Below are 25,403 nucleotides of genomic sequence, written 5' to 3' on the forward strand. Positions count from 1 at the left end.
AGGTGTCTCCTGCCTGTCACTGTGAGACAGTTCCCGTTACAACATAGAAGCTCTCTCTCTATATATCGGCGTGTCTCTCATGCCGTCACACACTCAGCGTATTTTAAAGTAATCCTTAGACCGCATTATAATGTGAGACATTATGCAAGACAGACGAGGGGTATGTGTGTGTGTGTGTGAAGACTGAAGTAATGACAGTGATATAATGTGAAAAAATAAATAGACCATGTAACAGGACTGAAAGGAAAAGGTGTACAAGTCAAGAAAAGGTAAGGGAATACATCACGTGTAGAAGGTAGGTAACAGAAAATCCTTTCAGGCACTTAATAATGAAGAACTGAGAGAGAGGTGGGAGAGGTACCGTAAAACGCTTTCCCAATAAAGACATAAGGGAAACCATACTTATTCATAGTCCTGTATATGACTAACAAAGGTACATTTATAGTTACATGTTGATGCCACAGTCATATTTTTAAACTTTCATTCCTCTATTCAGGAAAGTTTGGCTGACTGAACATACTCTTTCAATTATTCAGCTTCAAATTCACACTGTTGCACATATTCACAAAAATAGCTGCCGAGTGAAACCACTGTCCTTTGCTTTTTACTACTGAGAAGCTGCACTGCACCAGGAATTTATGGTCATTTTATAAATGATGCAGCATCATTGTGGATTTACACACACAAGACAAGAGGACTCACCTTCACAGAAAGAGTGGAAAATGAGGAAGGGAAGGAGGAGCTTGGCAATTATCATCCTGCCGCCTAAACCCACACTCCACGACATCACCTGCACCTGAAGAAGCACATACAAAACACACATTACTGTACAGTCACAATAATTTAGTTAAGCAATTATCACCATGTTGGAGTTTCAGTCAAGCCACCTAGTGTCAAAAGACATTTCAGCTCCTTAACATTAGGTGATTACTGTGAAAGTGAGTAGGAGATGTGATCAGTGTAATTAGGTTACAGAAAAAGAATTTTCTGCACAGCATGCTTCAAGCAGGTGTTGTGTGTGTCTGCTTGAGGGGTGAGGTGTTGACGAGGGCAAATTCACAGCAACGGCTCATTTACAATACAGTACACACTGTTAATTAGCCATAATCAGACATTGCACTGCTAATTGTCTGATTTAAATATAAAACTAGAATTACCGCCTCGCGGTTTGTATGCTTCCACAAACCAGTCAAGTTTTCGTTTACATTCATGTCTGTCAAAACCAGTGGGCAACCTCCGGGTCTGAGAAGTGAAGCCAATGCAGAAGTGCCTTACACTTGCATTCTATCTAACAACCAGCAGGGGGCGACCCCACTGGTTGCAAAAAATGTCAAGATTGTATAGACGTCTATCAGAAAATGACCCTACTTCTCACTTGAGTTTACATGAGTTTATGGTTTCAATCGCTAGTTTCAAGTCTTTTTCAATACTGCATGATGCCCATTTAGTAAATTATGGTCCCATTTACAGTTAATAGACCATAAAGCAGGGTATGCTTTAGGGCGTGGCTACCTTGTGCTACAGGTTGCTACCACGGTGTTGTCCTGTCTGGGAGTTTTCCGTGTTTTTGTCCCAGGACTTAAACCGTTTCACAGTGTGTTTTCAGTTCATGAAAGTTAATTATAACATTTTGGTCGCCTAAAAATGTCTTATTCAGCGTTCAGTTGTACTTAGCTCCACCCTCTCGTGTCACTTCTGGTTGCAAATAACCAAGACGGTGACGGCCAAAAACCAAGATGGCTTCAAAACGGCAGTCCACAAACCAATGAGTGACGTCACAGTGACTACGTCCACTTCTTATATACAGTCTATGGTCCAGACTCATAATATATGTAGTGAAGACTTTGAAGGAATTTGATAAAAAAGGTATTAAGTGTATTTTTTGGTGAAATTGAATTAATCACTATATTGACAAGTATCATTCCATTGAAACATTTCCAGTGAAAAACATGCTGTCTTCACACTCGTACGCAATTATTACAGAGGAGTATTCAGTCCGATAATGAACTTTGTCACATGCTGCAACGACAATCACCTGAAGCTATATATCAGCAAAACCAATGAGCTTGTGGTGGACTACCAGAGCATCAAGAGGCCCCCTGTCCTGGTTGTCATCCAGGGAGAGGAAGCGAAGAGGTGGGACTCATAGAAGTACCTTAGGGTCCTAATCAATAACAAACTGGACTGGACTCACAACAGTGAAGCCTTCTTCAGGATGGGACAGAGCAGACTGTTCTTCCTGGGAAGACTCAAATCGTTCAGTGTGTGTTTAGAGGTGTTTACTGTCAATGTTGCTGGGAGGAGAGCAGCAAAGACATGCCTCTAATTAACTGTAAATTGCTGCACAGCTTTATCAGTGACTGTCTATATCTTAAACCTGCAGGACATTCTGATAAAGGTAAACACTCGGCCAAGCCGACATGTCGTCATTGGTCCTCTGTTGCGTGAGGTTTGCTGTAGAAGCACTCACTGTTTTCTGATTTGAGTTTTTCCCTCCTTCTCCCTCCCTCCCCTCATCTGCCTCTCTTTCCCCTCCCTCTCATTTGTTCCCTCTCTTTACACTGTCATCACTTGTCCCAGCAAGGCCTCACTGGTCGGCAAACTCATTCAGTGACAATTTAATTTTGAAGGGTTATCTTTCTGAATTCTCCTTCTCCCCAAAGCCCACTGTGTTTCAGCTCACGGTAAAGCTCATGTTCAGAGTCGGCGCTCCTTGTCCTTCAGAAATCTGATGGCAAAATAAAGCTAAATAAACTACAGAAACCAGTGTGAGATGCAATAAAATACAATACACACACGCTGCTTTGTGTTGCTGCTTGCTTTCCTGTCGCTGCGGTGCTGTTCGAGATATACAATATGTGGTGGATTCAATTCAGACAAAGCAGCTAAAATTTACAGGTGAGTGAGAAAGAGACGCAAGGTAAAGAATAGGCTGTCATTGCTTATTGTATCTATATGTGTGTGTGTGTGTGTGTGTGTGTGTCTGTGTGTGTATGTAGCTGTGCGTGCTTATATTAGCTGTGCATGTGTGTCAGTTTGAATAGGCACATTTGTTTTCATTTGGAATCCTGTTTCCTCAGCATTATTGAATTTCTGTAACAATTCAACCCGCATGGCCATGTCTGCTACTTTTTTTAAACTCCATTCCTTCCTCATTTCCTTTCCGCTTCCTTCTTTGCTTTTACACTTTCATTCCTCTCTCTTACTGGCCCCCGAAGACCTCAGCCCCCCTTTTATACCCTCTCTTCCCTCATTGTCCTCTCCGATACAGTTGTGGTCCTCTAGTAGAGGGTATTATCTTGACTCAGTGGGAAGCTCAGATAGAGAGCTGACGACAACAGCATAAACAGATTCCACAACTTGTCCTTTCCTGGACAAAAACACATAATCACTTCCTTTTCTATCCTATCATTTCCTACTGTTTGTATCAATAACACACCTGAGGTAGCATGACCTAGACACCCTGGAGCACTTTAAATAGCCAAATGTACTGACATACTGTTAATCCAACCCAGTAACTACAACACAGCAAGCTACAAGACCTAAGGGCAAAAACTCAGTGTTTCCTGTGTTCCTCTTTGATGCTCGGTTAGGGTTGATCAGTCTGGATGAGGACAATCAATAAAGCCCATTCCCAGCTCTCCACACTGGAAAAATAAAATAATTGTACAGAGAAGTGAGCAAGCTCTTCAAGTCTCCTTTTTGTCCTATTTTTTTTTTCTTTGTTGAATGAAAACACGTGTCATTGAAAAAGTTGTTTTTGCTGCATTATGTCTACGTGTTATCTGCTTTTTCTAAATAGAAGCAGATTGATTTTCTTAGGGGGAAACAGAAATGCCCACAAACTGATAGAAAATGTCTGATGCCATTGTAAAATCCATCATTATGAAAGATCTGATACAATCTGACGCCTTCAAATTGACAGTGGTACCAAAAATCTGTTGTATACTATCATTTTTCATGTCCCTGTTCAAGTATATCTTGTAGGAAGGTGGTTGATGTATGCATGCTCTTTATCTTGTTGTCTGCCACACAACTGATCTCTCTCTCTCCACTACATCTCCCCCCACACACCTAATCCTTCCTCCAAATGCTAAAGGACATTTCTGAGATGACGAATGGGAGAATATGAGTGATGGATACTGGTTGAGACAGACACGTTGGGTTTGAAAGAGCTGAGGCAGCCGTGAAAAATAAAAGCAGCTCTCCTGCAGCAGCATCCGGCTCTCTGGTCTCACCAGGATGTAGGAGAATTTAAGATTAAACACTCTCCCACAGAAAGCACCCCCACAAAGTTACAGATGCACTGTACTATAACTAGAGTGCCAGGTGGTCACACCAACCTCTCTTTTGTCTCGTCTATATGTGTAACCTGGATTGTGCGTATAACTCATAGACTGTATATTAGAAGTGGACGTAGTCACCGTGACGTCACCCATTGGTTTGGGGACTACCGTTTTGAAGCCTCGAGTTCGACAATTTGACCGTTGCCATCTTGGTTTTTGGCCATCTCCATGTTTTTTTGCAACCAGAAGTGACACAAGAGTGTGGCGCTAAGTACAACCGAACGCTGAATAAGACATTTATAAGACGAAAACACAGACAACTCCCAGACCGGACAACGCCGTGGTATAGCGACCTGTCAATCACAAGGTAGCCACGCCCTAAAGCATCCCCTGCTTTATGGTCTATTTGACTCTAAATGGGACCATAATTTACTAAATGAACATCATGCTGTATTGAAGAAGACTTGAAACTAGCGATTGAGACCATAAACTCATGTTTACAATGTTTACTGAGGTAATAAATCAGGTGAGAAGTAGGGTCATTTTCTCATAGACTTCTATACAATCTGACTTATTTTTTCAACCAGAGGAGTCGCCCCCTGCTGGCTATTAGAAAGAATGCAAGTTTAAGGCACTTCTGCATTGGCTTCACTTCTCAACCCGGAGGTTTCCCACTGGTATAACTCTGGGCTCTTGTCACAGCCTGCCCGTGGCATAGGCAAAGGAAGGAAGCAGCTGCCATGTACCCTGCTCTGAGCAAATTACAAACATGAAGGTTTTTGATAATAACTCTAATGTGGTTAATATTGTATGTATTTTGTATTGTTTTATTATTCTCAGCACTAAGAAACTGTACTGCATATCATTTAAGTTGTACCAGCTTCAATTATTGTGTCTCTTGTCTCTCTTTTGATCTGTCTGTCATTCTGCACACTTGCAAACTGCAGTTCATTTGAAACCTGCTGACCAGTTGTTTTTTGGGGGAGAAACACTAAAGTGTTTACCTACCTTTAAGGGTCAGCTCACCCAAATCACAAACAGTAATTTTCCAACGTACCTCTGGGTAATTTACCATGCAGATATATTTAGATTGGCCCAGGTTTTGAGATATCCACTGCAGATAAAATGTAGGTAAACTAAATTTAATTTGTGATGCTCAATGCATCGAAAATTGCCGTCTGAAAAACTCAGCAGCAACATCTTTCCAGAACTGCATACAACTCTTGGTCAACAGTTTTTATTGGAAATGTATTTTGTATTGAAGATTATAAAGTAGTGAACACTGTCCTGGCATTATCCAGGATAAACAGGACATTGTTTTGAAAAGACTTTACTTCTGAATTTTCTAAATGTCATTTCTCAATACTTTGAGCACCACAAACAAAGTCCCATTTAACTCAATGGTCTTTGTGGCAGAAATCACTGCTGCAGATATTGAATGTCAGAAACTCAGCAAATCAAATTGAAACTATCTGCATAGTAGCCTGAGGGCTAAGTGGAAAAAATATGTTCTTTGTGATTTGGGTGAACTAACCCTCTAAATGTCCGGTATGCCAATTCATTGTTACTCTTCAGTAGAACATATTCTTAATTGCACTATTGTTCTGTTTTAGTACCACTTAAAATGGCATGGCAATTTGTTTCTTCTATACATCTTTTTACATGGCTGACTCAGGCTATTGTGTGACCATGCACTGTGAAGTTCATATTGAAGTGATTGCAATCACTTCAGTAACAATGCGGTCATGGGTGATGGGGGGGTGGTGATCAACCCCTGCTTAGCACCCCAAGAACACTGGATGTGTCCCTGGCCTCCATACTCAAAAATTAAAACCAATTCGTTGATAAAGGATTTTCTAGTAGGAACCATACTCAAAGGTGCTTTATATGATATCTAGAGCATTAATATAGCAGCAATTATGTGCTACATAAAGATATAGAGGAGTAATGTCTACCTGAGCAGCGAACGAAGTCACTCTACCTCTATGAGTGTTGTAATTCCAGCTTCCCTGTGCAGCAAATTTCCCAGAAAATTAATGCCATTTTTGACCACGTAAATTCAAGGTAGAGTCAAACATATAATTGAAGACACGCATATTAAATACAAGCATTTTATGTGTTGCTCAAATGAGCATAATTGAAAATAGCTGTTTAACGACTTTAGAAACTTCACTGATGTAAACAAACAATCTATATCTGACATTCATATAATAGACTGTGCTTTTAAAAGATGGTCGAGGAATTTGGCATCGAGCACAGACCAGATAAATTAAATTAAATGAGAGCAAGGGCACTTGAGATGGACGTAAGGTAGTAATTAGTGCAAAATGGTCTAGCTTTAGATTTAGCTGAGTACCAGCTAAATCTAAAGTTCCAATCAGTCAGTTATGCATGGGGCAATTAAACTTCAGGAGGACAGGGCTAAGCAGGGAGGTGGTCCTTGATGCAAGCTGGGCCTCGCTGCAGCACTGTCCCACTCCATTGGCTATACTGTCACCATCTATCAATCCCCCACTTTCTTCACCCCCTCCTTCACTCTGTCAGAGTCACTGCTCATCTTCTGCTCACCCAAAACAACATCTCGTACCAGTCTCTCTCTCTCTCTCTCCCCAAGCTTGAGTTTTTCTGTCTTTTCACCACTCTTTTTAGTCATCTCTCTCTCATTCTCTCTCTTTTCTCTTCTTGGTCTTATCTACACTGATTTGTGTATCGTCCTTTTTTCATTGTGCTAAGCTTTGGCAGATAATTATGTCTCCTGTGTCCTGATGTATAATGTCAACACAACAAATACATATCTTCTGTGGGCCATGTATTGTGGTGTTGTCATGTTAAGTGTGATTTCAAGACAACCGTTTCCCTAAATTCCCTAAATAATATTTCTTTATAAAGGATAGGATAGCCTTTGACTGCCCATGAAGTTTTTTTGTTTTGGTTACAATTCAAATGTGATTAATGAATTATTAATGAATCAGCAGTGTCTCACAGTTATGTAGCAGGCATTTGAGAACCTAAACATTTGAGTCCATTAAATCAACTTCAATGTTTACACCTGTAATACTTGCCAACATGCCCAAGATCCTGCACTGAATCCAGATTTAAAAGCCTAGAAATGACTATTAGGAACACATACAGCTCCCACTGGGCAAAGCTTAGGGTGGCTGAGATCCAGGTCTATTTAATGAGTTGTGGTCCTATAGCTTATCTGACAGTAATGTGTGATTAAGGCAGTGTAAAGTGAAGAGTAATATCTGGACCCGCTGTGCTCTCTCCGGAGAGGCCTGCCTGCCTACATGGCTGCATCTCCTGGCTTACAGCACTCGATATTATTGATTACATGGCAATTGTGTCTGACTTGCCTTAACCTCAAAGGCACCCTTCTCAGAGGGGAGTGGTAGCCCTCAGCCAGCAGCCAAATCTCGATTATCACAGCAAATCAATGGCAGATTTCTTCCCGCCCTCGGGCCTCATGAAAAAGCCATCACTCATTAGCACAGTGATCACAGACAGATTAGCAGGCATTTGGCTTTGTCAGGGAGGAGGGAGGGGCAGCAGTGCTCTGATGAGCTGAGTAATGTCTTCCTTCCCGCCCTCCTGATCTCTTCATCTCAAACATGACATGACTTTCTGAAAGCCTTACTCAGCAAACTTCACTCACATGACGAGAGTGCAATGTAAACGGGATGGCATTTGGACTGCAGAGCATGTAGTGCTTTTTGAGTAGAAATGATAATCAAACTGACACGGCACATCGATGCTGAGTAAACTGTTCTCTTTGATCGGGTCATACTGTATATGAAATTGCTGGTGCTGATGTTCCACTTTCTTAACAAATTAGCAGCCAAGGTCTTTGGAAAAGAAGTTCAAGACAACAGGCAAACAATTATATCTCCCAGACAATGACGCTTAAGTCCAGCAACATGGCACATGGACCGACCTTTTTAGATATAGGACAACATGGCACATAGCACGGCATATTGTATAAACATGATCCTTTAGAAGGCCCCAGGTGGAGGTTTACTTCCACATCAGTGACCAAACCTCAATTTTCTAAGAAACATACGAGTTGTCCTCCATCTTTACACACCTTTTTGCAAATCTACCTAAAATCACAAAAGGAGTCAGATGTTAATGAATTGATGCTCGTTGCTGCGGATTGGCTTCTTCAGAAAGCAGCTGGACTATTCTGTACACACAACATCTATTACATGTCTTGACGAGGGATCCCTCCTCTGTTGCTCTTCCTCGGGTTTCTTCCATTTTTTCCCTACGAAAAATGTTTTTTTGTGGGGAATTCTATTCTTCGAATCGAGGGTTTAAGGATGGAGGGTATCATATGCTGTACATATTGTAAGCCCCTTGAGACAAATTTGTGATATTGGGCTATATAAATAAAGCTGACTTACTGGAGCCTCCTTTCAATAAAAGATCACTAACTTCCTGCCAGGCAAACATCAGATGCATGTAGGGGACGATAGGAAACATGCCAAGTCAAACTGGTCTTCCTCTGGAGATGCTGCCTGCAACATATTTGATCCTGTATGGGCTGACAGTAAAGCTAAACACTGTGGGAGAGACGGGGGGGCAGTTTACACAAGACCGAGGAAGATGGTAATTATCACGAACAGGATGGGAGCACTGCAAGGCGCCGCATTACAGCACCCTGTCACAAAACGATTGAGCAGGCACAACTCATACACACTGTGTCGTTGTTGACCAATACACCATGGTGTGTGTGTGTGTGTGTGAGAGAGAGTGCGGGAGAGGTAGGGGTTGATTAGTGTTCACTTGGAGTAAATAGCAGGGGAGAAGCCTCCTCCTGTGCCGCACACTGAGACACAGCCGGGCCACAGTCAAGTTATTTGTCAAGTGGATGCTGAGGAGCTGCTTCTGCAATAGGAAAAACTGATTAAATACTGATGGTGCAATGATGGGGGTAACATGTTGTTGACACTTCATCTTGTAGACAAGTCTGCTATTGTACCCTACTGTAGTGTCTGTGCATACCGCTCAGGTGACATGGGGAATGAGAGACAGCTTAAATTAAACCCATAAATTACTCAATACTTTGATGATGAGCAAAAAAGTTGTCACAATGTACTGCAGTTTCAGACTAGTCCTTTAAGTAGCTTGCACCATACATAGCTGATGTTCACTTGATCCCCATCAACACATCCAAAGAGCAATATGAACAAGATTAATGTGCTACTCATTACAGAATTGTCTTCATGTCAATGCAATATATTGCAATATTCACTGAGGTGCGCCATCACATCAAAAAAAAAATATATTTTTTTTTATCTAAAATGAATCATATCAAATGATCATATTGGTTTAAATGATTACAGTGTTTTAGACAAAATAAATCTTGTGATGTGAATTGTGGGGCATGAAATCTCAATTTCAGGGTTGAGAATTGTACGGAGAGACAATAAGCGATAATAATGAATTTAGGACTGCGACTAACTATCATTTTCATTGTCGATTAATCTGTTGATTATTTTCTCAATTAATCAATTAGTTGTTTTGTCTATAAAATTTCAGAAAATGGTGAAAAATGTTGATCAGTGTTTCCCAAAGCCCAAGATGACATCCTCAAATGTCTTGTTTAGTTCACAGCCCAATAAAGTTATTATTGACGTCAGGACACCAGAAATAAACTCATTTGTTCAGACTGCAACTTGTCCCATAAAAAATAAAATAACTTCTAACTTTTCCAACTCTTACCGTTTCTAAATATAGTATTTGCAGCAGCGCAGCCTATTTGATTATTCTTGCAATTTTGAGGTTGTATCCACATGGGTGGTTGTATCCACATGGGTGGATGCACTTATTGTAAGTCGCTTTGGATAAGTAATGCAATGTAAGTAATGTAACCGTTCTCCTCCTGGCCAGGGGCCATTTGTATCCATTTATGACTCATCCATGTTGTCATACGTGTACAGACAACATTGATCACTGTGCGCCTCCATTCTGCTTTTTTTCCTGCTCAATTTCAAGATTATGAGGAAGCAGGTAAGCTGCTTTTTATGGATCTATTACAGACGAATTTGCTATAATCGTAAACGGTGATGAGAATGTTTCTGACAAAGTGTTTTATAAGAAAATTGCCAAGAGAACTGAGTGAACAGATGACTACAGTTATATCCATTAAAATGACTACAGAATAAAACGGGACAGCCAAACGTCTCATAAGATATGAGATTTAAAACCCAAAGAAACATGGTACAAAAAGGTGTGCAGGATGCAAGCAACCATGTCTGCTGCTGCCACCTCCTTTTTGGCTGAGTGCAGACTGACATAACAATCTTAGCTCTCAGATTTTAGGCTTTTAGTGTGTTTGTGGACAAATTGTAGTGAGAACATAATGATACACTCCATGACTTTTTCCTCTCATCCATCTACTGATAAAAACAGCACAAATCAATACGCTGTCATACCCCTCTTGTCCTCTGCTCAACCTTTATTCTTCTGAATCACAATGTTTTCAGCTTCACCCCTGTTTCACCATGTAGACAGCCTATAACCGTTTTATGAGACAATGAGATGTATTGTTAATGAGTTTCCCTTGTTTAACACTGTAATCACTGCATTAGCGCGCTCAATCTCAATGTATATTTGCCTCAGCTCTCCACCAGCTTGTGGTTTTTCTTTCCTCCCCACTCAAACATTACACCAGTAAACAAATTCAAAGCGTCCATAATGTGAACTGATTCCCTCTTACCCAAATTTTGATGCCAGTCTTGAAATTCCTGTATCTTAGCCAGGCTTACTTTTCACTTGGTCATCATTATCTGCTGTGATGAGTTTGGCAAAGCTGTCCAGGCAGAGGCCTGTGTGTATATCAGACAACATAAACACAGACAGCTGTGTCAGAGGGCAGGCGATAGCCTGTAGAGACTCATTCATCTCCTTTTGTCTCTCTCTTTGTTAGAGAGCAGTCAATTCTACCTCGCCAACAGCTGACTGCATCTATCCCGGTTGAAAGATCAAAACACCCCATTTAGTAGCTCCCCTCCAGCACAGATGACCTCTGCGTCTCAACACTTGACCTCTCTCCTCGTTCAGCCCTGCCTCCCATCTTACTCCACCCTCGTCGTCTCTCCTCCCATCCCATCCCATCTCTCTCCGTGCTGTTTCAGCCCCACTTCGGGGCAGCAGTCCATGCGTAAATACCAACAACAATGGTTTGTCACACAACAGAGCTGCCATTAAATTGCTGTTTTGTTTGTTTTACATGGCATCGTTTATTTGCAGGGGAAGATATGACTCGAAATGGATAGATATGAATCCCCAATGTTTTAACAGTGAGAAAAGAAAGGCTGCCCTCCATCCTTCCTTCAGAAAATGTTTAATTTCCAAATTTCTTCATAATGGTTTCACACAATGAATCAATACAGGGAGACAGGGATTAGTGGCAAAAGACTACAACAAGTTCATCGTAGACGGTTGGGCTTACAGCCAAATATTTAAGCAATCATCTTCTCTAATAATCGTCAATGATCGGGTCTAATGTAAGCCTTTTGACTAACATGACTAATTTAGGAAAGCACGGCTTCACATCCATAAGGACAGCAGCTTGCAGGGACTGACGGTTCACCTGTAATACAACTGGCTGGGCAAAATCATCTTCTCAGCCCTCCCCTCCTCTCCAACCTGTTTTCTAGCAGTTCTGCCCGACTGCCTCGGCTGATTTAATGACCACACACAGCTGGACCAGGAGAGAGGTGGATGTAGAAATGAGAAAAGTCGGAAGCGTGCAATGATCATAATCGCAAGTAGTAGGAATGTTGTGTCGACACCAAAAGCAGCTTGGAAAAAGGCAGAAAACGGACATTTAAGGTCTGTGAGTTCTGTGTCAAACGCTGTCATAGAAACCACTGTACTCAAACCACAACAGTGCATTATTGTGTCAGCAACACTGACACCACCGTATAAATACGGTTCCAATAAAAAAAATATTTCTGTCAACAGCAACCCTGAATATGCGTAAGTAAGCATATAAGTATATAAACACTCAAATAACATTCTTGAGCCATCGCCTAATAGTTACTCAAGAGCAGGTAGACTATTCAGACGCTTTCACAGATGCAATCGATGCCAAATCGTTCCCAACGGTTCCACACACAATTTCCACAGATTGGCTAAGCTACAAGAATTATATCAATACCATAGGAAAGAAATAAAATGCTTTATTTTAGCACCTACCACTTTCCCACAACCTACATTGCCTTCTCTCCCTTTCCCCCTCCACAAGTTTACCATTCTTCAATTTTACAATACCTCTGTGCTTTCTTGTCCTCACACCTTGCTCTGCTCCCTGTCTGAGACCTCATAGGATAGTCCAGTAGAGTCACCGCATCTGCAATTCATTCTTCTATCACTCATATTGGGTTTCATTTGAGCCCGTCAGTCAAGGTGTCTGTCAGATATGGACTCTCAACTTCACAATTTTTTTCTCCCTTCTTGTATTCTGAATGAATTCAGGGAGAGTGACAGACAGAAAGGAAAACTGTCAGAGGCTTGCTTTCCCCACTTAATGCATGAAAAACAGCAGCAGCTTCTCTCCAGCTTTTCACATACATAATACACAATATCATTCTAAAGGACTTTTGCAGCATATGCATGTTTTTATGGTATACTTTGACTTCGTAGCAGGGGTGACAATAGCAGTACATCACTACTTCTAAACTGGTGGACCACAGTGAGGAAGACAGTGAACCTACATCCTGGGATTACACAGGCCAAAATTGCCATGAAACATATTTCAGCAGGAGTAGTGATTGAATGACAGCATTTCCCCAGAGACACAACAAGCTTGGTCACTCATTTTATGTCATATAATTTAGATTCTGTATAACCCCCCCGAAGCATCATCATCTCATTATATGCACTATATAGTCTGACAGCAGAAGGAACACAATATATGTTATAAAAAAATAAGAGAAATATTGTGAATGTCTGCTCTTCAGTATGTTTTATGTATGCTCACAATTCAAACTGTAATGAAAACTCATTTGTTCCCCGATAAGAGTGTCGTATAGTGCACTACTGGTGAACATATAGGCTACATATTATGATTTCATGTCCATTTGCATTTAAGTTGATAAACTTTAAAGCTATTTGCCAAGTTGATCAGCAGTGTTTCAAATGCAGCAAATCTGCCTTACTGTGGTAAAATATCTCAAACATTACAGTCCACATAATATCATCCAGACTTATTGATTTAGTACTTTTAATAATAAACCTATTTTGCATTAAATTGTGATTGGAGCACTTAAGCAAAACAGTTTAACTGGCTGAATGGTATATGAGCACTCAGGCCAGGAGGTAAAAAACTCCTGAAAAATGTCATTAAACTGCTTTGCATTACTCTGCAAAGTCACTGTTGCACCAGCTGTCTGTGAAGACATTCCTGCATACAGACTAAAGCGCCATTATATAAAATATTTAACACTTACTGATGTATCTACAGTTACAAGAAAGAGATATATATATTGCAAAAAAAAAAAAAACCTGACCCAGGCCACAGGATTAATAGTTAGACTATCAAATTGAGTGGCGCTCCCCTTTAACCTGGCGGTGCGTGGTTGGTGCGTTCAGGTGTCACATGAATAAATAAGCGCGCACCAAGGCGCTTCCCAGCAGGCACCTCACGAGTCGCCAGGGCTACCTGAGATAATAGTGTACACCTGACACCTCTGCGCAAGCATGCACACTACCTCACATTCACTAAGCTGCTTAATTACTCTGATAACAGACCCGAGATGAAACAACAGCAACAGTTGGAGTGGACCATTACAGAAGACAACATAACTTCAATGAAGTGATCGTAGATGTGATGTTATATCGCCCAAAACCTAAACCGATCCTCTTATTGAACTGATAGGTCACCAAAAACACTACTTACACAATCAATCAACTACTTCTACAACTCTTCTTTCACATTCAGGAGGCACTGCACAAGCCAACTATTAGTGTGCGTAAAAGTCGACAATTACGCACGACTACTATCCTTGGTATAGGACATGTTACACCACATTATAAACATTAAATCCTTCATGTGAAAAAACAATTGTGTGCCGCAGTCACCCGCTCTAACACAGCTTGGTGTCTATCAACTCTAAGCAGCATGATCATGTCATTATCATATTGTCCTTACCTTCCTCGTCCGTGTCCGTCGCTGGCTGAGCGCCTTTAGATTCGATTGCCTGTCCTGCTGTGATGCGTTACCAAGTATCTGCTACCCTCTCTCTCTCTCTCTCTCTCTCTCCCTTCTCCCCCCTCTCTGTCTCTCTCCCTCTCCCTCCCTCTCTCTCTCAATATTTCTCCTGTTAGCTTTACTCTATCACCACCAACGCCCTGGTCATTGCAAATTTCACTTTCCAGTCTTCAGAACTACCACTGCAAAAACATAAACCTTCACTTGTGTGGAGCTCCTATACATAAAGTAATGTCCTGTATTATAAACACCACTCCCTCTAAACCAGGGTTACAGTCCAATAATTCCAGCAATCACAGATTCTGTACAGCAACATAGGTTGTAAATGGTGCTTCTAAACAATATCATTTTAGTTTTCTCAATTAAAAAAACAAACAAATTCTGTTATTCAAGTTTTCTAAATTAAAAAAAAACAAATTCTGTTATTCTAGTTTCCTCAATTAAAAAAAACACAAATTCTGTTATTCTAGTTTTCTCAATTAAAAAAAAAACACATCTTCTGTCTGTCCATGTGATCTAAAATGACTTCCATATCATGCACTTGATGTGGGTTGAATTTATCATAGCCTTTTTTTTCACAGATAGCAAATATAAGGCACGTTCCCCTACTGCGTTTATGAAAAATGTAAAATAATTCCGCTTAGATATGTTGACAAATCATTTGCAAAGCTTCACAGAAGAGGGCTGAAATTCACTGAGATTAAAGAGATCTATTTATGAGCCTCCTAAATAAGCTTATGAGCTAATATATTACACAGATTAAATTTGAAATCCATTATTTAACCACAGAGTTCATGGATCTGAAGAGCAATAGCCAGTGTGATAGCATCACCTAGTGTATAAAGTAGATATTACATATAAAAGCAACAGCCACAATATCCAAATGAGACAGCTTATTACATGAGATACTGTAGGCCCCTGTATGTCTGCTTTAATTCATTTTAAACTATAAACTCCCAGCTTATATCATTAACAAGCTGGATAAATTAGTCACTTTAAAGTTAGTTAAACATAGATAGTATATTTCAGAAAAGTATAATAAATTATTTTACATTTGATTAAAAATATCTAAGACAGGATTTCAGGATTTACAAAAAACAACCTCTCACAGTACTAATTATTTGAGATCACCTCAGTGGTCACTGACAGATTGTATACACTCATACTGTTGTTCATCAGAACGTCTCGTGGAAAATAATTTCTTGCATAGAATATTTTTATATGTGAATGATCAAGTTAAATAATCATATTGGCAATCATCTTTTCTGTAATAAACATTTATTTTATAATCTTTAAATTGAGCTAAAAGATAATGGTGTCTAAAACTGAAAGTGGTTTTGAGAAGGTGGGGCTTCCACAAAAAGTGCTAAATTGAACGCAGGACTTGGAAATATTGGTGTCTAGGTGATTAATAAGTTTCAAATGGAATAGCGGTAGGAGGGCACCTGTTGCAAGTCCCACTAAAGGTGGGATTTAAAGCATAAAAGCCAGTGCACCACTTAAGGTCCAGTCTGCTGTCGAGACCAGCACTTGGTTTATTGTATTCTGTTTTCTATTCATATTGAATTCTGAAGTCTGTCTTATTTCTAAAGTTTGTCTTTATTTAAGTTATTCATTAATGTGGTTGAGGACCCGAAACCACCTGGCCTGGTTGAAAGTTTCTCCAAGTCCACTCAAGAGAGCCACAACTTGGACTGCTCATCTATGAGATGCGTTTCTATCAGAGCCTCCTCTGATCTAAGCTCTTATTCTATACAGCATCTTAAAAACAGTTAAAATTCTAATTATATGCGGGCAACATGCTGATTTACCTATCTCAGTCAGGAAATAACCAATCTTTTCCTCTTTTGACATCATGTGTACTTGAAGGTGTTTGGACAGACAATGATCGAGACCTGACTTACAGGTCAGACACTACAAGATGTTACTAGAGAGTAAAAGGTGCAGGAAACCACTACTGTCAAGGTACCCTGGCAGCTGTTTTAGTGAAGCAACTTAGTGGCCACAGGGCTCCTAGCTGAGGTTTAAGTACGATCAGATTTTTGTTTTAATGGCAGATGCTATTAGCATCCAGGTGTCAGTAGCCAACAATACTATTTGCACTCGACCCGTGCACACTAGATACTGTATGTGTATGTGTACTGTATGTATATTTTTCCAAAACTAACCCTGTAGTTTTGGTGCCTAAAGCTAACCAAACTACAACTGAAAACTGAAAATAATTAAAAAAACAGAAAATAATAAGTCAACTAAATGAAAATAGGCTTCTCACAGGACACAAAGCCCAGTCTCCGGAGTGAAAGTCCTGAGTTTGACCCATTCATCCACCACAACCTACTCCTTACAAGTACTTTGTCGCTCTTTATATTACTACTACTACTATTACCGGGTGTAAATAGTCAAATAACTGCCGCATGACTGGGTGCAAACAGACACTTTGCTTATTCAATATTTGCAAGTGGTGTCATGTCAGTGTTTCACAATAACATTTTCAGATGAGAGTTAATTTAGTAAACCTGCGACCCTTAAAAATACACTAATAGCCTCTGAACACCCACACAGGTGTTTTCAGTTAATCTGGCTGATTAGACCTCTTCTCAGGACTGTGTGGGCAAGTATAGACTGCAATAGCTTTGTTGCACCTGTCAGGGCAGGATGAATCACACCTTTATCATCCGTATTGGTAGATGATCATCACAGCTCTGGCCCACCTTCAACCTGAGCAGAGGTCTAATCAACCAGAAGACCTAAAAACACCTGTGTGGGTGTTCAGAGGCTTTAACATACGGTAGAAATACATTAATACTTGCTGCTAAAAAGCTATTTCCACACAAATTACAGCTTCATGGCCTTGATAACACTCCTGATATCACCTGTCTTGTGTTTTCATTACTGCATATGAAAGATATTCTTTCCTTTGCCAATGGTATGAAATGCACTTCTACCATCATGAGCCTTTGGGAAAATGTCCTGTTTCTGACATTGATCCCATGCTGAGGAGCAGGCGCCTCACTTCTTGTATGTTACAAATTTCATCACTACAGAAGAGACTCACTGGAGGGATATATCAAAGAAAGACAATGTGCTAATGTGAAAGTGAATGCAGCCCTGTGGCAGACTGATTGTCAAATGAAAACCTTTTTGAACTTTGACGGTCTTGGATTTTCTTTTGTTTACAGGTAAACAAACAGAAAAAAATATATATTTTACTCACAAAGCAGCCGTTCTGATGACTTTTTTTCTTCCAGGATGCAAGTGGTACAGCTAAAAGCACAAACAGAAAAGTGTCATAGATACAGAAACAGTTTTCAGAAAATTTCTGTACCACTTTGTTACAGAAACTTTGTTAGTCTTTGTTATACAGAGCATTGATTTTTGATTATGAGAAACTGTTTTTACAGGCTATTACTAAGGTTTTGCACCACTGTAGCCAATATATACAGTTCAAATAGTAGCAATGATTTATTGAAAAAAATGCAGAATATTGTATTTATGTTATGCAATAATTATTAATTAGTCCTAAATTAATAATATTAAAGTTCTCCTCTCTTACCACCACCCTCCTCTTTGCATTTGGGTATGATGATGATTCTAAGTGATATTTTGCTGCACTCTGGTGGATGTTTTACTCAACTGCAGTTTAGAGGTGTTCAGTACTACAGTTTCAATGATTATGTCAAGGATAATTAAATGTGAATACAAAGAATGGTATACAGTAGTAGAAAACAGGATCAGGTTTTATGACTTTCACCCTAGTACTTTGCACCAAAACGTGTGTTTTAGATAGTGTTAACAGGAGAGTGGTATTTGTTACTGTTTTGACATGTAACCAGTGTATGGCTTAGCGGACCATTTTACACTCCAGTAGGAAATGCAATATTGTTTTTCTCCTCCTACACTAATGCAACAATTCCCAAGCACTTGTTCAGATACAGTATCTGGAGTTTTGAAAGACAGTCAGCCCCTGGACAAGTACATGGCTAGTGGGATATCATATTAAGTTGTTTTTAAATAGATGGTGGTGGGGTGGGTGGATAGAAATAATATGCACTATAGCCCATACTTAGAGTAACTTCTGTAAAACAAAACTCAAGGACAAGCTCCAGGTAGCTAGGCTACTTTTCACTGCCACTAACATATATATAAATATATATATGTTAGTGGCAGTGAAAAGTAGCCTGCAAAATATATATATATATATATATATATATATATATATATATATATATATATATATATATATATAAATACAAATATATATATATATATATATAAATACAAATATATATATATATATATATATATATATAAATACAAATATATATATATATATAAATACAAATATATATATATATATATATAAATACAAATTTTAATTAAAAATATATATATATAAAAATTAATATATATAAAAATAAGAAAAAATATAATATAAATATATTAATATATATATATGTATTATATATTATATGTAATATATAATATATATATTATATAAAAAATATATTATATATATATATATAATATATATATAAAATATTATATATAATATTATATATATAAATACAAATATATATAAAAATAAAAAAATATATATACAAATTTTAATTAAAAATATATATATATAAAAATTAATATATATAAAAATAAGAAAAAATATAATACAAATATATTAATATATATATATATAATATATATAATATATATATAATATATATATTATATATATATTATATAATATAAAAAAATATATTATATATTATATATATATAAAATATTATATATATATATAAAATATATTATATATAAAAAATAAAAAAAATAATACAATTAATAAAATATATATATAAATAAAAGTTGCCGATTTGCACTATTAGGTTTGCTCCCCTGAATTTGAAAACATCTTATTCCTGTGTGATGCCTGTGGGTAATTACACCTAATGTTAGCTAAACTTAAATATCACCAACATTGGTTATGGAAAGGTTTATTTCACTAAAAAAAAAAAACTACCATACCAACTACAAAGTATACATACTAAAGTTACCAACTACCATAAATGTGCTAAGCATTTGCCAACAAAACTTACATAGCCAAATTAACCTCCTTACTAGTTATCACTTTATATAACATTACTGCTGTTAGCTTAACGTTACTGCTGTTAGCTTAACGTTACTGCTGTTAGCTTAACATTACTGCTGTTAGCTTAACATTACTGCTGTTAGCTTACTGCTTCATATACCAGTATTTACTTGCCGTCCTTCCACTTTAAGTGTAACATACCTTTTCTTAAAGTCTTGTGAGCACGTGACTGCACCACAGGACTGCAGGAAACTCTCAATGTCGTTGTGAAATACGTAATTTCCATGGTAACGGTAGTGATTCTTGGTAACGGTAGTGATTCTGACTTGTAGCGCGAGAAGCATCATAAAGCGAACAGGTGTGATTAATTACATTAATGATGACTGTGTGCGCTCCATTCAGGTGTCCCCATGCCAATGAGCCAGCATACAGTTCCGAGGCCCTGGAATTAACTATCATAAAGGGAATGCAGACATTTAATCATCAATTAGCTACACCTTGGTATGTTTATTTAATTTATATTACATCTGTGTATGTCTGCTATGAAAAAGGCCCATTGCAACACTTTATTTATCATATATAAAATTTCACAAAATCCAGTCAATGAAAAAAACAAAAACAAGAAATGTGTCAGGAGAGGGTAAGAAGACAGGCTTATGCAAAGGAGAAAAAAAAAAGAAGAAAGATCTAAACTAATAATTAAAAAAAAAAAAAAATACAACAGTTAAACAACAAGAAGTACACAAAAAGCAACTAAACAGTGGGAAACAATCCAATAAAAACACTTGTACCATTTGGATCCTGTAAAATAGTCTAGATGTTTCTACAGCAACACAACTAATTTCAATAGCCATATATGGTCATTAGTCAGACTCAATTGTACAATATCTTAGCATGAAACCATGTAAATGTAAATAGCAACATTTGTTGTACTTTTAATGTGTAATGCTCGTTTATGTCCACACTTGCATCGTGGATAAAGTAGCCTCCGGCAAGAATATCTTCGGTAACCATGAGGACACTAGCATCATTAATTCAATGCCACTATGATAACACCTGCATAACCTGGCACAGTGACAACTAAAAGAACAAAATGTACAAGTAGGATGACAAAATGTAACAATGAATACAGATCTGAATAAACAGCAGTCAAAAATAACCAGTTCAAGCGCTGTTAAAAGCAGTTTTATTAAATCATTAAAATAAATAAAAACCATTAGGGTGAGAAGACTGTCAGAGGGAGCAGCACAAAGTGGCACCAAAGACATGGTAAAAGAATAATCACTACAGCCAAAAACACACCACTCACCCAACCTAAGGTGACCACACCCAAATTACCACCACACAAACACACGCCACTGCAAATCCAGCTGCACCACATGAAACCATCCCCAGTGCACCCATCAGGAAGCCCTACAGAGGGACAGGGGGATCAGCGTCAGTCATCTTAAAAATATTAAAAATCAATCATCATTAACAAACAAAAACAAATCCTCTTTGATTTATATACATTTCTCAATAAATACCAGATATTTACACAACCTAGGCAGGTGCATGTCCTCCAGAAACAGCTCAGGCTACCAGTCACTACACAAACAAAAGATCAACCAGTATTCAGTATAACATTTCATGGCATACAGCTGCAGAAAGTTTGTATTTGTATTTCACTTGATCTGGGCAAATTACCATTTTAAAACAACGCCCAACAGTCACAGTAAATATGACATGTTGGCCGACATTAGTATAAAGCCACAACTTACCCATAAGGTACTTTGAATTACCAGGCTGTGTTAAATCAGCTTTCTTTGACAGAAGTACAGAGATATAAATTTCCTATCTTACTTAACATATGACACTTGAAAATCACTGCATGTCTTCTACCCTAGATCTCAGTGTGAACCTCAAACAACAGATGAAATACAAAGTGGCCTGCCTCACCTCCAGCTTGGCCTTTTCTTACCTAAGCCCCTCCCACTGACACACCTGTTCCTACTTCCTCATCTGTCATCTCCTAATTGATCCTAAGGTCCCACCCACTACAAAAAGAAAAGCTTCAAAAAGCTCCCTGTTGAAGGTAGAATCCAACAGTTACAACTTATTATGGTCTTCAAGATTTTAAAGGTCTATGTCCAAATTATTTTACTGGATATTTTCAGTATGTTCGGGCCTGAATACGAAGGCTGGTGTAGCTCACCTGAAACAAATCACAAACATAATTAAATCTTTGATGTGGTTTACGAATTTGTTTGGTTTTCTTTTAATTATTTGTATGACTATAATATTGATGTTTTTAGGTGTATTGGTGTAAATTAGTAGCATATTACATCATCTCCTTTACTTCTCCTGCCTGCCTCCTAGTCTGACTACAGGAACACAATGGAAATACGTTGTGACTTTATTGCGATATCCTGATGAATTTTAGTACTGTGATCACATTTCAGTGCTGTATTTTCAATTTATCAAATATAATTAATTAATTCATTCAACCTTTATTTTGACCAAATACATTGAGGTAGAGACCTCATTTACAATATAGCCAAAATATACAATCATAGGCATCAAGAAACACAAATAAGAAAAATAATAAATACTGTAAAGCAACTGTAATTTAAGGCAAATTAATCAACTAAAACAAAAACAACTGGAAGTGAAATGGGATGAAATTAGAAATTTAAATTGCCCTAGGATAAAAGTGAGGTAAGCTTAAGATTGTTCTGCATGCTATTCCATGTTGCAGGTGCAACATGGGTGCAATGGGAAAAACTGGATTTTCCAAGCTCAGTAAAAAACAACCGGAACTTGCAACATTATCCAATCATTTGAGCGTATTTGATCAAAATCAAATAAAAATAAAATCATAAACAGGGCTAATTTTTATGAAACTCAATGGCAGTGCCAGAAAACCTTGTGAGCTATAATGCCACTTGGCAGTAGCCACACAAACCATGATAGTGGTGTATATCTGGGGGACTGTGATTAGGTGTTTTGGCTGTAAGGATGATTTAATTATGACCAAAATACTTTGTTCACTCTAGGTGTCTTCATGGTTTGGGCTTTGTGAGACAGTTGCACATGTTCACAAATATCTTTCGACCTTTACCAAAATGTTTCATCAGCCTTTAAATTGATTAGCAGTCCCCTTTAAATGAAATAGCCCATTTTCCATATTGTTTAGAGGCAAGTATTTGTCCCCTGAAACTCGTTCTGACATCGAGCAGTTGCATCTCTATGCAGCGAGGTAGAGAGGTCCTTCTGTGTTTTGAGCAATGTGGTAGTTTGCTAATGACTTCCCAGCTGTCATCTGGAAGAAGCTGGTGCCAAAATGGGCAGGAGGGTGAAGAAAGCTCAGCCTATTACACTGGCACTGCCACGGCAGCTTCCCTTGGCAGTCGTGAATACCTAGACAATTGCTGGCCTAGGTTAATGCGCAGCCCTATTAGTGAGTGTTGCCTAACACCTTTGGAGGGACTCACCACAGGACCAGTGCCAAGCAGCACCGGGGTTCCAGTATTGTGTCCCATTATTCTTCATTGCTGAAGGTTTGTGTCTGCGGTCGGCTCCACAGAGCTGCTCATGCACATCAGAGGCACTGCTGTGCTCTGTTCAGGCCACTGCTATAGGATGAAGGGTTTTTGGTGAGACACACTGAACGTATTTGGGAGAGCATGAAAAAACAGCAGCAAGCAATTGAATTGAATTAAATTAAAAAACACAAAATCTCTCAGTACATTTCTCGCTTCACACTTGCTTACTTTACCCATACAACCCCAGTATTACAACCCCGCTGTCTGACCCTTCAGCCTACACCCTGATCTGAGTTTCACACTCAGTCCCGTCATAGCTCGTCATGGGTTTCATCTGCTTTAAGTTTGAACTCTGTGATCTTTCTGTCTCCATTGCGGTCCTGGTTGGAGAACATGTTGTCAATGATGCGATAAGGATGGAAGCCAGGAGCCAGGTGGTCTTTATATGCTCGTTCACCTGCCGCATGATGTAGTCAGTAAACTGAGGAAACAAAGGAGGGGTCAAAGAGGGTGAATTAAGGATACACGGACTGGAGCAAACAGGAAGAAAATGTCTCAGATGTTGCAGATATTACAGTAACAGCAGGTTATATCATCACATACCTCAGAGGGCTTCACCTGCTTCTTCTTGTCTTTGTCCAGCTTGGTGAAGAGGTCGGTCGACACATCCTCGTTCCAGATGAACATGTAGCCTTCAGGAAGTCCTTCCTCTATATCTACCGGCTCGATGTCAAACACCAGCACAGTCGGGCTGAAGCAAGACTGTGTTGAGGAGGTAAGGATAAGTGATTCCAGTCACCAGCAAAAGAACCTCCTCACCAACACCCCTGTTGTTTGCCCTTTAAGGGGAGACACCCCAGGTGAATAGGGTTCTGAAATGTTTAAATATGCAAATGAGTCATTATATTTTCAAATAATGTGCTAGTTTGCATACATTTCCAGAACAGAAATGTGAACATTGGATAAAGCCAGGTTCAAAATTATTGTTTCATTTGTTAAAAAATTAGAGTCAAAGGTTTTTACCAAACATTTTTGGATATCTCTTTTTATAACTCCATAAATCAGAAAATACTGTCAACAGCCATAAAAAAAATAAATCAATTTTCGCCATGTTTTTAGGAATAAATGTTCTACAAATCAGGCTATGAATGATATATGAACAAACCCCTCTGTAGAAGCCTTCAGAATATAGATAGGAATGAAAGTGGAAAGTTTGGTGTATGTAAGTGCTACTAAAGTGGAGATTTCTGGCTCAGACTCTGAGAAAAACCTAATTTTGAGAAAATTACCTTTAAAGATATGGATTGTGAAATTCCATATATTTTGAAGACACTACAGGTGAATAAGATAAAAATCTTTAATATATATCACCATGAAACCTCCCCAAATGATTACTTACATTAAGACAATTATTTTTTTAATTTTAAGTTTTCTGAAATGTTATGTTTAAATATTCAAATCAGGCATTATCTAATGTTAACTTTTGGTGAATTTAGGAGAAATATACAAATGTAAATAGACAAAGTAGTAAAATAAAAAACGTAAATTGTATTTTGGATGTTTTCTTTCCACAAGTCTGTAAGAAGACATGTTATGGAAGCAAAATAGCCCAAAATCGCAAAATTGACCAGTGCATGAAAAACAATGTTTCCCTGTTTAGCTGGAGGACAGCCAGAAGAAGAACATCCAGGGAAAAATACAGGATAGCAAACATTGGAAATGTATGTTTTATATGAACATTTAAATTAGGTTTGTTTTATTTTCCCCAGAAAAACAACCCACCATTATTGCATTTTTGGTAAAATGTCCTTATTAGCGTTGAATGTTTTCTCACCCAATGTTAAAAATGGTAGTAAGTGTTTATAGAGAGACAGAGAGATAAAGGGTTGAATAACTAGCTGATGGAGTAACTGACTGTGAGAAGAACAGAGAGGAGAAGCTGCCTCTGGCTTTCACAGTCAGTGGTCGGGCAGACTGGGCTGTATAGTCGGATGGAGCTGGAAAACATGTTGTCAACTTCAGCAGTGAACCATGAGAATGACCTTTGCAAAGCAGCCTGATAGGCAGCGACACAATGGAAGTGTGTCGTCTAGCATGACTGAGGCTGGGGAGACTTTACAAAGTTATGCTAGACTTTATACCCTTATGATCATGTCACCATATCACTGTCCCTATTTATTTTTTCAGTGAGCTATAATTAATACCATGCTGTAATATTGAACCGTATTATTTTCACTTTGTTTTATATCCCAACAATTTGCATCCCTCCCAAAAAAGACGTTTATTCAAGTGTG

The 25,403-nt window shown here is 38.5% G+C and overlaps 1 protein-coding gene across 1 annotated transcript in view; it reads right to left on the reverse strand.

The window, feature by feature from the left end:
- cdh23 (cadherin-related 23) overlaps positions 1-21,773 on the reverse strand; it is a 185,158-nt gene extending 163,385 nt beyond the window's left edge. The window contains exons 1-5 of the mRNA XM_037781381.1: positions 21,346-21,773; positions 21,128-21,172; positions 19,787-20,998; positions 17,720-17,769; positions 703-796 (exon numbers count right to left, since the gene is read on the reverse strand). Of these exons, the coding sequence (XP_037637309.1) occupies positions 703-796; positions 17,720-17,769; positions 19,787-19,871 (229 nt within the window). The 5' untranslated portion in view covers positions 19,872-20,998; positions 21,128-21,172; positions 21,346-21,773. The remainder of the gene's footprint in view (positions 1-702; positions 797-17,719; positions 17,770-19,786; positions 20,999-21,127; positions 21,173-21,345) is intronic.
- Positions 21,774-25,403: the final 3,630 nt, after the last annotated feature.

The sequence above is a fragment of the Sebastes umbrosus genome, chromosome 10 (genome assembly GCF_015220745.1).
Source record: "Sebastes umbrosus isolate fSebUmb1 chromosome 10, fSebUmb1.pri, whole genome shotgun sequence".
Lineage (NCBI taxonomy): Eukaryota > Metazoa > Chordata > Actinopteri > Perciformes > Sebastidae > Sebastes > Sebastes umbrosus.